The sequence below is a fragment of the Trachurus trachurus genome (genome assembly GCF_905171665.1).
Source record: "Trachurus trachurus genome assembly, chromosome: 24".
NCBI classification, from domain to species: Eukaryota; Metazoa; Chordata; class Actinopteri; order Carangiformes; family Carangidae; genus Trachurus; species Trachurus trachurus.
The window spans coordinates 6,699,769-6,712,742 of NC_139910.1; the positions used below are offsets into that span (position 1 = coordinate 6,699,769).

General features: G+C 44.0%; 1 protein-coding gene across 2 annotated transcripts in view; it reads right to left on the reverse strand.

The window, feature by feature from the left end:
* The window catches only part of ncoa1 (nuclear receptor coactivator 1), a 51,318-nt gene that overhangs the window by 10,242 nt on the left and 28,102 nt on the right, over positions 1–12,974 (reverse strand). For both annotated transcript variants that reach the window (XM_084000682.1, XM_084000681.1), the window contains exons 6-12: positions 12,175–12,354; positions 10,701–10,793; positions 8,887–9,027; positions 7,365–7,512; positions 5,040–6,171; positions 3,876–4,151; positions 88–451 (exon numbers count right to left, since the gene is read on the reverse strand). In XM_084000682.1, coding sequence (XP_083856808.1) covers positions 88–451; positions 3,876–4,151; positions 5,040–6,171; positions 7,365–7,512; positions 8,887–9,027; positions 10,701–10,793; positions 12,175–12,354 — 2,334 coding nt within the window. The remainder of the gene's footprint in view (positions 1–87; positions 452–3,875; positions 4,152–5,039; positions 6,172–7,364; positions 7,513–8,886; positions 9,028–10,700; positions 10,794–12,174; positions 12,355–12,974) is intronic.

A 12,974-nucleotide genomic window follows, 5' to 3' on the forward strand; every position in this document is an offset into this window, starting at 1 on the left:
TCATTAAAGACTGTTTAAAAAAGCACTTTATATGTTGTTTTTTTATTTTCATTGAATCTAAACATGCAGATATTTGCTCCTGTGTACCTCTGTTGGGAGTGCCGGGAGGCTCTCTCTTCACATTTACATTGCGGGGAGTGCTGGCCTCGCCGGGCTGCAGCTGGGTGGGCGACTGCAGCTTGAGCTGGGGGGAAGGGGAGTGGAGCTGAGGCGACGGCGACTGCAACTGAGGAAGAGACTGAGGCTGCTGGGACAGCGGGGACTGGAGCTGAGGCACGGGGGACTGGAGCTGGGCCGGGGGCTGGGCCTGGGCCGGAGACTGTTGGAGTTGGGGGCCTGCTCCGGGGGTCGTCGTCGCTGAATCCTCTCCGCCCTGTTTGGCCCCAGTCGGGCCTCTGAGGCCAGGCAGCAGCTGGGTGAGAGGGTCCATGTCAACAGGGCCACCAGACATCTGAGAGAGAGAGAGAGCAGTGGGAAAATTAAACAAAAACTCAAAGTAGACTAAATTGTTATTTGACTCTGAACAGAGAATATACACTTGTGCTTGAAAGTTTAGGTAACACTTTACTTGAATACGGGTTCATAAGATTGACATAATACTGTCATAACCATGACATGACAGCTGCCCTAAACATCATTGAATACTTATGACAGCTGTCGTTAAGTGTCATTCGGTAAGTTATGTCACTTTTGATGCAAAGTTGACATTGTTTGAGATGTCCTTGTTATGAGAACTTGACATAAAGACAACATAACCTATCATAGCAGACCTAATTGCCTTTTTTTTTTTAATTATGTGAAGTTCTCATATGAAGGACATCTCAAACAATGTCAACTTTGCATCAAAAGTGACATAACTTACCGAATGACACTTAACGACAGCTGTCATAAGTATTCAATGATGTTTAGGGCAGCTGTTATGTCATGGTTATGACAGTGTTATGACAGTTTTATGAACCCGTATTCAAGTAAAGTGTTACCAAAGTTTACATACCCTGGAGGGTTTTGTAACTGTGTACCATTCATTAAGGAAAACATGAGTGATCAGACAAAACAGATTTCTCTTATTGTTAATGGGATTCAAATTAAACTGTTGAGACATCCAGAAATGACACAATCATTTAAAAAAAAAAAGAAGAAAAGATCATCAGAGAGTCTGACCAACAAATTTTTGATGGTACCAACCAGACCGTGGCTTGGTATCAACAGAACACCTCAATTTCCACTTTTATTTATGAGAGCTTGAACACTGCTGATTGGCTTTCTCAAATCTTGGGATAACTTTTTTAATTAAATCCTTTTTATGTTTTATAAAGTTGAACCACCAAAATATGAATTGTATTGTAATATGTATGTCAATATTTTGTAAATGCTTTGGCAACAACACATTTCTGTTCATGCCAATAAAGCTGTTTGAATTGAAATTGAAAATTGAACTGAATTGAGAGCAGAATAGAAACAAAATGAAAAAGACGTAGAGATTAGGATAAAGAGAGGGGGGATTGACGAGTGAATGGTAAAGGAAAGAGAGAAGAATGAAGGAATAATAATGGGGGGTGAGGAGAAAACGAAGGGGCACACGATCAGTGGAAGAGAGATGGAGAGAGACAAAAGGTCAAAGGCCACTGAGCTTCAAAGGCTGCAGCTGGTAGCTGAGGCTGCAGCGGAGACAAAGTCCAAGAAAATAAACATTCAACTTGATTTATAACGGCTGTCAGGGGCCGCACTGCCGACGCAGCAGTGGAGAAAGAAAGAAAAAAGAAAAACGTTCAAGTGTTTAAAGCAATACTTACCTTTCTGGAACTTTTGCACATTTCTTTGTCTAAGTTAAAATGCTATTAATAATCTGATGATACATTAAAATGTAAGAGAAACCCAACAGGGTTAAAAACTCATCATTTTTTCATTCTCATATAATTCTGAGAAAAGTCTGACCAATAATATTATTCGGTCCGATTAATAAGATTTGAAGAGCGACCGAACCTACTTAATATGTAATCACTTTGCGCACCCCTCTCCTCCTCTCCCCCCTCCCGACCAGGAAGAACGCTTATTGACACAGAGCAGTAGCAGGACACAGAGGGCAGAGGAGACTAGAGTCACAACACACAAGAAAGAAGGTTTTTGGAAATAAATAGTTTTTTAAAAGACCAATAACTGCAGCCGCAGCTGGTCGTGGAGTTTCATGTCTGATATTGTAACGTTGATAGTGATCAGCCCCGAGTGATACGTAAACACAGGAAGTCATGTGTCTATAAAGCATCCAGTGCTAACGGCTAGGCTACTGTTAGCTCCCTTAGCTCTGTGAGTTCTCAGCGGTCCGGACCCGGTGGAACTCCGGACCGGCGCGGCTCGACTCGGCTCGGTCTGGATTTATTTTCGGCCTGAACCAGCGCATCAGGTGGCGCTGGTCCGGCCGCCAGCCCGGCTCGTTGAGAACTGTAATCTGTAACAATCACTTCCCCTGCGTCTCCAGTAGCAGTAGGCTAACAGTTTATTATAAAACTCATCAGTCATCATCACTGAGTCCGTTTATACGGTTTAAAACTCCGGTGTTGTGTTTGTTTGTGTTGTTCCTGTTTCACTCGCGTTCCTGTTCTGTTTACCGTTGCCATGCCAACGCATGCAGCAGGGAGGGAGGGGGCTCGTGGAGATGCGGCAGGAGTGAGAGGTGGGTGGGACTTGTGAGGGAGGTGGAGCTGTTGATTTTCAAATGTTTGTGCTGTGCTGAGTGAAATGCCAGATCGGTAAGTATTGCTTTAATTGTGAAATATTCTTTCTGACACTTTAGCTCGGGACTTGAACGCAGCAGCAGCAGCAGCAGCAGCAGCAGAGAGACGAGGCGTGACTGATGAACTCTGCCCTCCTGCAGCGGCCGACACATGTTCTGATTACTGGGTCGTTACAGTTTAATAATTCAAGTTTCATGACCGCAGTTTATAGTGAGTGACGGGTGGAGGGTGTGTCCTGTCCACTGGCCAATCACAGCTCATGATAAATATCTTATACTGTATGTATATTTCTCTAATATCTTATAAATATCTTATTTTTTATCCACTCTCTAGTGTTTTCACCACTGCTAATTTCAAATTATTGAGTGTACGAGAGAGTTCCCACAGTGTTTTGAATTCCTTAATGTTTTAATCTTACTTGCAAAGTGTGAGTGTGTGTGAAAAGCACTTTTGGCTGCTTTTTTTGTCTGAAAAGTGCTCTAGAAATAAAGTTTGATTGATATCAGCTCTGCATTGATTTTCAATCCCTTTGTGTGTTTATTTTGAAGTTTTAACACTATGTGGACTACTCCTCATTTTACACCCTTAGGAAACTTGTTAGATTGAATGCATTATGCACTGTGCATGTTTCATCACCTTATGGCCACCATACAGTATCTGAAATTGCACTTTGTAATTTTTATCATGATGACTGTCTTTTCTTTTCGTTTTTAAAAATCTTTAGTCTTATGATTGTTGTTATCGATGTATCCTGAACTGTGCATTTCAACCTGCACTTATTGTATATTCTATTTATGATGTCTGTCTTTATGTCAAGGTTAGTGTTCTCGCTAAATGTGGTGCAGCCATCTTTTTATTTCTGTGAATTATTAATGTCACCGCATGCTGTCCTGTTATAAACTAAATAAACTTAACTAGGACATCTCTGCTTTTGTCTCTTATGTTTTAATCTTTTTAAATGTATTGTTTTCTGAGTTTTAAAGCTACTATGGACAATTATAACTGAAACTAATTTAACAGTGTCTAATTTGTCATTAAACTGAATCAGAAGTGAATCTCTGTAAACCTTGGTGAGTCAAGCATGAAGTGATAAACTGTATTCAAACTAACTGAATGAATAAACGTCTCTATTGTGGACTGTACCGTGGAGTCTCTGCTGTCCCTGCGGCTGTCCCTGCGGTTCTCTCCGATGGGACTCGACTTGGGGCTGATGCACGCCGAGCTGCTGCTGGAAACTCCTGCAGGTTTGGCGGCGATGGCGACTCCTCCTCCTCCTCCTGCTGCTGCTGCTGCGGCGGCGGCGGCTGCGGCGATGGCGGAGCCTAAGCAGGGCACTCCGTCCACGCTGGCTCTCTTCTCCACCTTCACCCTCACCGTCTGCAGGCTGAGGGCCGATGGAGGAGGCAGGTCCCCCAAGTCCTTAGAAAAAACAAACAAACGAGCGTCAAATTTATGATTTTTAAACGCAGCAGAACCCCAGCGGTTAAATAATGTGCAGGTACTTACAGCGGAGGATTAGGACCACAGTCTGTAAGAAGTTAAAACTCAACTTTTCAAGTTTAAAGCTGCAAATTTGCAAGAGCAAAACTTGGCTTTTTATTGTATATTCTGCCATAAATCTGTGAGAAACAACCCTGAGAAACGTTATAAAGAAAAAAAAAGCAAGAAAAAAAAATTAAATTTGCAGCTTTAAACTTGGATATTTACGCCCTTTTTCTTTCTACGGCTCAGTATTTAAAGCCTCCAATGGCATAAGAGCTACAAAATGTTGGATTACTTTGACATTTATCATTGCAACATGTATTTACTATTACTTCATCCACTTTTCTACAACATTTAAGATAAATAATACTCATAAATGGAGCGTCGTATAGCTCACTGGGTTGAGCAGACGCTCCATACACAAAAGGTTATAGTCCTCAATGCAGCAACCCCAGTTTATTCATTTATTATTTATCTATTTATGTATTATTGTGTTTTTTATCTTTAGTATTTTATCTTTTTATCATGTTTTTACTGTGTTTATTTGACTGTACAGCACTTTGGAAACCTTTGTGTTGATTTAAAATTGTGCTTTTTTAATAAAATTGATTGGATTGGATAAACTGTCCTGTCAATTAAAGGCAAAAAAAATATTCCTTCATTGATTATAGACCACTTATTCCTACTAAATTGTTTTTTTCCCCCCTTTTCTACAACATTTACAATAAAAATAGTATACTCATAAATTCCTTCATGTAAAAGCAAATGCATCATCTTTTCTTTACGACATTACATTCACAACGTTGACCTGATCAGAGCGTTCACCTTCTCGTCCGTGTCCAGCAGGAAGCGGAGCAGCTGGTGGTCCTGCGGCTCTCTGCAGCCGGGCTTCGGCGCCGCCGCGTTGAGCGCCGGACTGGCGGGCGGCTCCTTCTTGATCTCCACGTCGGTCTTGTCGACTCCTCCTCCGTCCTCCCCGGCGTTGGCGGCGTTGGAAGCGCTGCTGCTGCCGGCGGCGTTTGTCGTGGAGGCGTCGTTGGGACTGTTGTCCTGCAGCAGCCGGTGGAGGATCTTGTGTCGCTCCGTCAGCGTGCTGTGGGAGGCGGGGCACTGAGGGGCGGCGGGGAGGAGCAGCGGGTTGTTGTTGCTGTTGACGACAGATTCCGGCGGCGTCCCGTTCCCGTTGCTGTCGAGGAGCTGGTGCAGTCTGGCGGTGGCGCCCAGCTGCGAGGCAGAAGGGAGCGTGGCGTTAACACAGTCCTCTCCCGCTCCTTCTCCTCCTTCTGGCGGTTTATTCGTCGTCGTCGTCGACAATGGCGGCGGTGGCGGCCGAGCTGCAGCGGCGGAGGAGCCGGCGGTCGGCGTGCTGGCTCGTCTCTGAGGGACCGGAGAGGACAGGGAGAAGGAGAAGGAGCCCGTCGTCGATCCGCCGCCGCCGGGGGAGTGGAGGCCCGGCGCCGGCGTGGAGGGAGAGAAGGGGTTTCCCGGGACCCGAGGGCTGCCGGCCCGCGGCATCCTGGGAGACATGAACGAGGTAGGGGCGGCTGTGAGTGGGCTGCTGAGGGGGGAGGGGCTGTTGAGCTGCTGGGGACACGTCCGGTTGGGCGTCAGGTAGCCCGCCGGCGGAGGAGCAGCAGCAGCAGCGGCGGCGGCGGCAGCGAGGGCGAGGGCAGCAGCAGCAGCAGCAGCAGCCGGGTTGTTGTTGTGTCCGTGGGAGGAGGCGTTGCTGTTGTTGTTGTTGTTGGGGTGTTGGTGTTGGTGTTGGTGTTGGTGGTGGAGGAGGACGAGGCCGGAGACGGGGAGCGAACCCGTCGGACCTTGGGAGGAGGAGTTGTTGCTGCCGGGGGGGAGGGGGAGGGGCAGCGTCGGGGAGCGGGAGGGCGTCTGGGCGAGGCCGGCAAGGGTCGGTGGAAGGCTGGGGTTAGTGTTTTCCTGAGAGCTAGCAGTGTTGTGTTCCCTGAGAGGAGGAGGAGGGAAAGAGACAAGACAAAGTTAAGACGTTTAGAGAGAGAGATGAGACTCAGCTCCATGTTTTGTTTTTACTTCTAATTTCAGATCAGATGAACCTGTGACTCTTTGATTTTTATTTATTGGAGTCAAAGAGGAACTATGTAAGTTTGGTCACTTTTCTGCTGTTTCGTTAACCCTCCTCTCGGCCATGTGCATTTGTCGAAACTGGTGTGAAAATCAATCAATAGAGCGGTAGTTCTATATCCGTTATATAGCCAAGAGACGCTAGGTGGAAGGCAGAGAGCCTCCATTCTCCCTGGAACAAGTTACAAGGCATTGATTTAACCAGCACTAGGACTCTGAAGCTGTTTGATTAAGGTAAAAATGTAGCATAGTTCCTCTTTAACACAACAGGGGAAGTTGATTTCTGGTGAGTGGACATTAAAATCTATCGACATCAAACTGCAAAAGTAAATATGATATTTGACTTATTTTCCAATTAACACAGGAACCTATCACCATTTGTAGCATGAAATTAATACAAAATGTAATTTGCTTTGCCACAATTTAACATGTACAACTACCAACAACCATGATGGATGAAGTGTAGTGTAAAAAGACGACTGCGGCAGAATGAACTCCTGTGCTGTGTTTGACCCATTGACTTTAATTCAGAATGAAAATGTAATATTAAATTGTGTGTCATTGTGTTTTTGTTCACCTGACTAACTGCTACACAACTACAGCTGAAAACACACCTGTCCATCCCTCTGTTACACAAAAATACAAATCAAAAGTCACCTGGACACTGTGAAGCTGCTTCATATAAAGTGCAATTAACTTTATTCATTTACACCCGAACGAACGTGCGCCGTGGGCATCTTCACGTCACCTGGTGATAACGTTGTTTTCATCGCTGCCCACACTCACCATTTTAAAAATGTGTAAATGGAATTGTGACTAATTTGCACATAATTAGGCAGAAGTCAAATTAAGCTCTACACAAAGATTTTAAACGCTCTTAAAAAAAAAAAAAACTCTTAACTCCCAGAGGACGTTTTCACGTGTCACAGAAGCAGAAAAGCAGATAAATGAAATCATAAAATGAACGTTGGCTAGAGTCCATTCAGCTGCTTCAGTTTCATGGTGCTGGTATAGTGCAGTGTGTGTGTGTGTGTGTGTGTGTGTGTGTGTGTGTACCTGTCAATAGTGTGGATGCCCATGATGAAGGGCTGTACGTCAGGGTTGGGGGGGCAGCAGAACTTGCAGCGGGTCTGAGCGCTGAGCGGGGTGCCGTCGCTTAACGTGAAATGGTACAGAGGACTGATGGCGCTGCCGTGGGTCATCACTGGTGGGGCCACACACACACACACACACACACACACACACACACACACACACACACACACACACACACACACACACACACACACACACACACACACACACAGGAAGAGGAAAACACAGCGTTAGGACTTCCTTTATACCACACCTTGGCCCCGTCCCATTTTAACCACTTCCATTCAGTTTCGGCCCTTGCACTTGGTTTTGTGCGTTCTCATGTAAGAGTTGCCTGTCATTAAATGCCATTAATGCCATTAAAACCAGCTCTTAAAGGAGTAGTTCAACATTTTGGCAAATTGGCCCATTGCCATAATCCCTATAGTCATAGCAGTAGGTTTGTTACCTTTAATTGTCGGTGCAAGCTATTTTTAGAACGGCGGAGCAGAGCCGCGAGCTGCTCAGAGCTACACTACGGAGGCTCATGGGATTTCTTGGTTTCCCTCATCAAACTCATCAAATACACAATCCAACAACTCCACAACGCTCTGGTGGACAAGTTGTGACCTGCACATTCACCACGCTATGAGATAATAACAGAACGTTACCAGACAGAGTTGTTTTAGAGGTGAATGCAGAGACTGCTTGATGAAAAACTGTCCCTGACGGGAACATGCATCAGTGGTTCTGCATGAATTTTGCTTATCTTATTATTAGGTTGTGCAGCGGCTTCTCATTCATCGTCAGCTTCATGTGAAATAGTTAATCTGCAGGCTTTTAAACTCTTAACAAAGAGCTGCGTCGCTCCAAGGACGTGGTGGACGGACTGATCTGATTATGCTGCTTCGTGTTAGAAGTTCAACTATGAGAAACAAACAATCAATACATTCCTGAGCAGATGTACGTGTTCTTTTTTAATTCACGCAAAATCCTGATGATTTGAAATGTCTTCACCTTTTCAAACTCAAGGAATTTCTGCTTTTCATTCTCTTGCGTAACAGCAATTGAAATATTTTTGTTCTGCTTTTCAGAGAGTTTAGCCAAACAGAGAGAAGAAAAACAACTTTATTATGAATCATAACGGGCATTTTCCATTATTTTTCCACATGCAACATACAACAAACAACTCAGAGATTAGATAATAACACAAGTTATTGTGAGCTGTTCCCTCTTTTCTTCTCCTTTCTCTCCTACTCTGCTTTACAATCTATTCAGCTCATTGTGGCTGAACAGATCTGAATATGCATCATCTAAGTTTGCACAAAAGTATGAGAAGTTATTCAAATTTAGCATTCAGCTCGATCTTTTTGCAATGGCAGTGAAGTAGCGCTGAAACTCTGGTAACCATGGCGAAGCTGGCAGAGCGAGGGGGTGCCAATGATTTTCTGGGAGCGAGGCTCGAGAAAAAAAACAAAAAAAACAATCAATTGTGGCGACTCACCCTCATGCAGCAGCTTCTTGGCGTGGGAGGGCTCTTTACCCTGCGGCTGAAAGAAAGCGTAGATGCACTTCCTGACCAGGTCCTCCCAGCCAGGCCGGCCCGTCGCTCGCAAAGCACTGGTTTCTATGGAGATGATCTTCCCTGGAGGAGAGCAACACACACACACACATACAGAGAGAAAAGATCAGCCTGCACTGGTTTCAACATCTGCACTGACCTCTGCACATCCAGGGTTCACAGGTCTGTGACCCTCATGAGAAATTTGATGGTGTTTTTAATGTTTTCAACATTTCCTAAAGTTCTCTTAAAGGGTTAGTTCAACATTTTGGCAAATTGTCCCGATTGCCATAATCCCTATAGTCATAGCAGTAGGTTCGTTACCTTTAATTGTCGGTGCAAGCTATTTTTAGATCGGTGGAGCAGAGCCGTGAGCTGCTCAGAGCTACGCTACGGAGGCTAATGGGATTTCTTTGTTTCCCTCATCAAACTCAAAGAAATCCCATCAGCCTCTCTGCTCCACTGTTCTAAAAATAGCTTGCACCGACAATTAAAGGTAACAAACCTACTTCTAAGACTATAGGGATTATGACAATGGGTCAATTTACCAAAATGTTGAACTATCCCTTTAAATCCTCTCTTACTTTCAAATTTTCTTTTAAAAACAAGTCTTTGTATTGTGTATTTGCTGTCACTTCTGATGCCGACTCCCGGACAGAGGTGTGCAGGTGTGTGCATACTGTATAAACAACGCCTATGATAGTATCGTAAATGTTTTTTTTTTTTTTTTTTACATCATTGTGTATTTATATTATCTTGAAAAGAAAACAAACGGAAGGCGCAAAGACTGTAAAGGTGCAACTTATCAACACGGTGACATGTTTTCACCCTGAACCAACACAAGTTACCAATCATTATTGATTCTAATATAATCAATATACGATTAATATTATACAGTAGCTGATGATTAGTTACATATGAAAAGTCATTTGAAAGCTGTGGCTCCCACCGGTCAAGCAAAGTCGACAAATCATGTGTAAAAATAAAGAATAAATGTGATAATGAAAATAAATATGTAGAAATAATGTTGTTAAATACATTTTATTTTAAATCATTAAAATGTTTAAAAACTCTTAAAATTATTTCTGTTGGTAGAAACTTGAATTTCACGCAGTGTTTAGTTTTGCTGGTCTGCACAGATCCATGACCTCTGACCTCAGGATGGATCGAATTCTGAGACTTAACCCCCGGTCAGCTACTACGTCACATTTACCGTCATGTCCTTGTATACAAACACATACAAGGACTTTTTTTGTTGTTGTTGCTCTCAATGTTCGTACACACAACAAACTAAAACTGAATCTGAGGAGACAGAGAGACGTACAGCGGAGAACTAGGTCACCAAGCTGAACGCAGAAGGGCAAACATAAACATGTTGGTGAAAAGATATATTCATATATATATTATATATAAAATGATAGGCAACAATGAGCAGCAACAACAAATAAAACAATGTCTCTTTATACAACTGTGTGCAGAGCAGAGCAGAGCAGAGCAGAGCAGAGCAGAGCAGAGCAGAGCAGAGCAGAGCAGAGCAGAGCAGAGCAGAGCAGAGCAGAGCGAGGCTGCAGGGCGGCAACACACTGCTGGAACAAATCCTGACTGGGTAATGTGATGATTTAGTTTATGCACATGAATTAGGTGGGTACTGTATGTGCAGTGTACATGTCCTGTGTGCATGGGTTTATAGCGATGATTATCAGAGCATAAACCTGTGTGTGTGTGTGTTTATGTGTGTGTGTGTGTTTGTGTTTTACCTGTGGGGTCCTGCTTTGTGATGAAAGACTCGCTGCTGACAGGCTGGGTGCGAGGTATCCGACAGGCAATACAGATCAGGCAGCTCTGCAGGTCTGAGGGGAGAAAGGAGAGGACAGTGGTGAGCTGTGTGTGTATGCGTGTGTGTGTGTGTGTGTGTGTGTGTGTGTGTGTAGTAGTGCCAGCCAAAGAAAATAAGCCACAGGGGTAAACACTAGATGTAGTGCTTGTGTCAGCCTCGTGCACAGAGGTGTGAGTTCTGCGTGTCGCCACACGACCGCATCGTTGTCGTACCTGAACGTTTCATTTGATTGATGCAAAACTATTAGATTTTTCTACCTATAGAAGAGCAGAAGATACATGACGACCTGTCAGAACACACAAGTCGAGTCCGTCACTTTGCATAAATGAGACGGGACTTTAAAAAAAAAAAGAAGCAGAAAGAAGTAGGTTACAGGCAGCAGCAGCACACAGAGAGAGAGGCTCCTATAGGACTGTGAATGCGACTGGGCTGTCCTCAGGCCAGTTCTTATCAGACGGCACAGTAAATCTGCACTGCAGGAACGACGACATCATCATCATCATCATCACACGGGTTTTTATCAAGGCCGCTGCACACACTGCGCCAAGTGGCTCCCAAAATGTGACATGTCCTCCAAGAATCTGGTCAGTGTCCAAACTGGTTCAGATAGTGAGAGACAGAGACAGAGAGAGGAGGAGGAGGAGGAGGGGGGGGGGGGGGGGTCAGGGCTGTGATAGCCTTGTTTAAAAAAACCTTGATTCAGAAAACATGTCCCATTTATTACAGAGGAAAACCAATTATTTCCTGAAATTGGACGAATTCCTGACATATCTCACATCTACAGTCCACGGGACGAATAGATAGAAAACTGTCAGAAGGATCCTTGAGTCATGGCCTCGCTATAGGTTCAATTTTTTCTGTACAAATACATCTCAAACTGAATTAAGTTGTTAAATCTTCCTCCTTTTTTTTTTTTTACCAAGGCAGACGTTTTCTCAAGTCCAAACTTGAGACTTTTCAACAATTCATGTGGGAAACTGTGATCGCATAAACAAGTGTTGGTAAAAGCAGGTGAGAGGACGATGATTTCACCTGCTTGTGTGTTTTTTTACAGTCAACAACTCAAAAACAGCAATTAAAGCTAAGATAAGGTCAGAGGAGGATCTGGATGCCTCATAGTCTTCAACCTATCTGCATCAGCATTTGAATAAATCTCATATGCAATGTTCAAAACGGCAGAAACAACAGAGCTGAAGGCAAAAATCCAACATTAAGTAAACAGAATAAGACAACCAGACATATTATAATCATATTACAATCAGTTTCCCCTCTCTGCCATCCTGAGTATATATTTATATTGGCTTGAGAAAGTGAACCGTCTATTGACTCTGTGTCGGAAGCGCCTGCAGACTGTGTGCACTCGTCGTTGTGTGTGTGTGTTTTTATATTTTTACCGTCTCCCTCCTCCTGCAGGGCCCGGGGCTGCGACACGGTGAAACACTGCATGATCTCGTACTGCTGCCGAGCCTCCTGGTTTTCCGAATCCGCCTCGTCCGGCGGCCTCTTCAGCATGCGACAGTTGAAGGTGTGGCTGTTCCTCCGGCTCGGTTCCTGTGGCCACGGCACGCCGTTTACTGGAAACCATGACAGACAGAAAGAGAAAAAAGGGAAAGTAAATGAACTTGTTTGGAAACAGTTGCGAGCCTGTTGCTAATTAACATCGGGGGCTGCACAATTTCTCAGTCTACTGGGCTGTGATGATCGTCTGATTTGCATCAAGTGCTGCTGAGTATGATCCGATGCCGAGCTGCTCATCCTGCACGAAGGAAGCTGTGAGAGAGGAAGCTGTCGTCAAACAACTTCATCTTCCTCCAGTGGGATTTATGCTGAAAACTTCATACTGAAAATAAAGAAGTTGAAAAATGATCCACGATTTTATTTTTCAGCTCAGTACGGTTCGCCTTCACACATGTTTTGTTTTCACTCTGGTCCAAACACTGCACCACAGGCAGAGCATCATGTAGAGTAGAGTAGAGTAAAACTTTATTCATCCCCGCAGGGAAACAGATAACAACAGCCACACTTCCAATTCATTCTAATAAGCACCAACTAACATAGAGCATAAACAGCAACAAGAACATACCATAAAATAAGTTAAAATGAATTTAAGTGCAAGTGTAGAGTTTAAAATTAATTTAAAAAATGAATCTTAAAATTGCCATTTCCACGACTCCTGACTGTAAAAATGAAACTA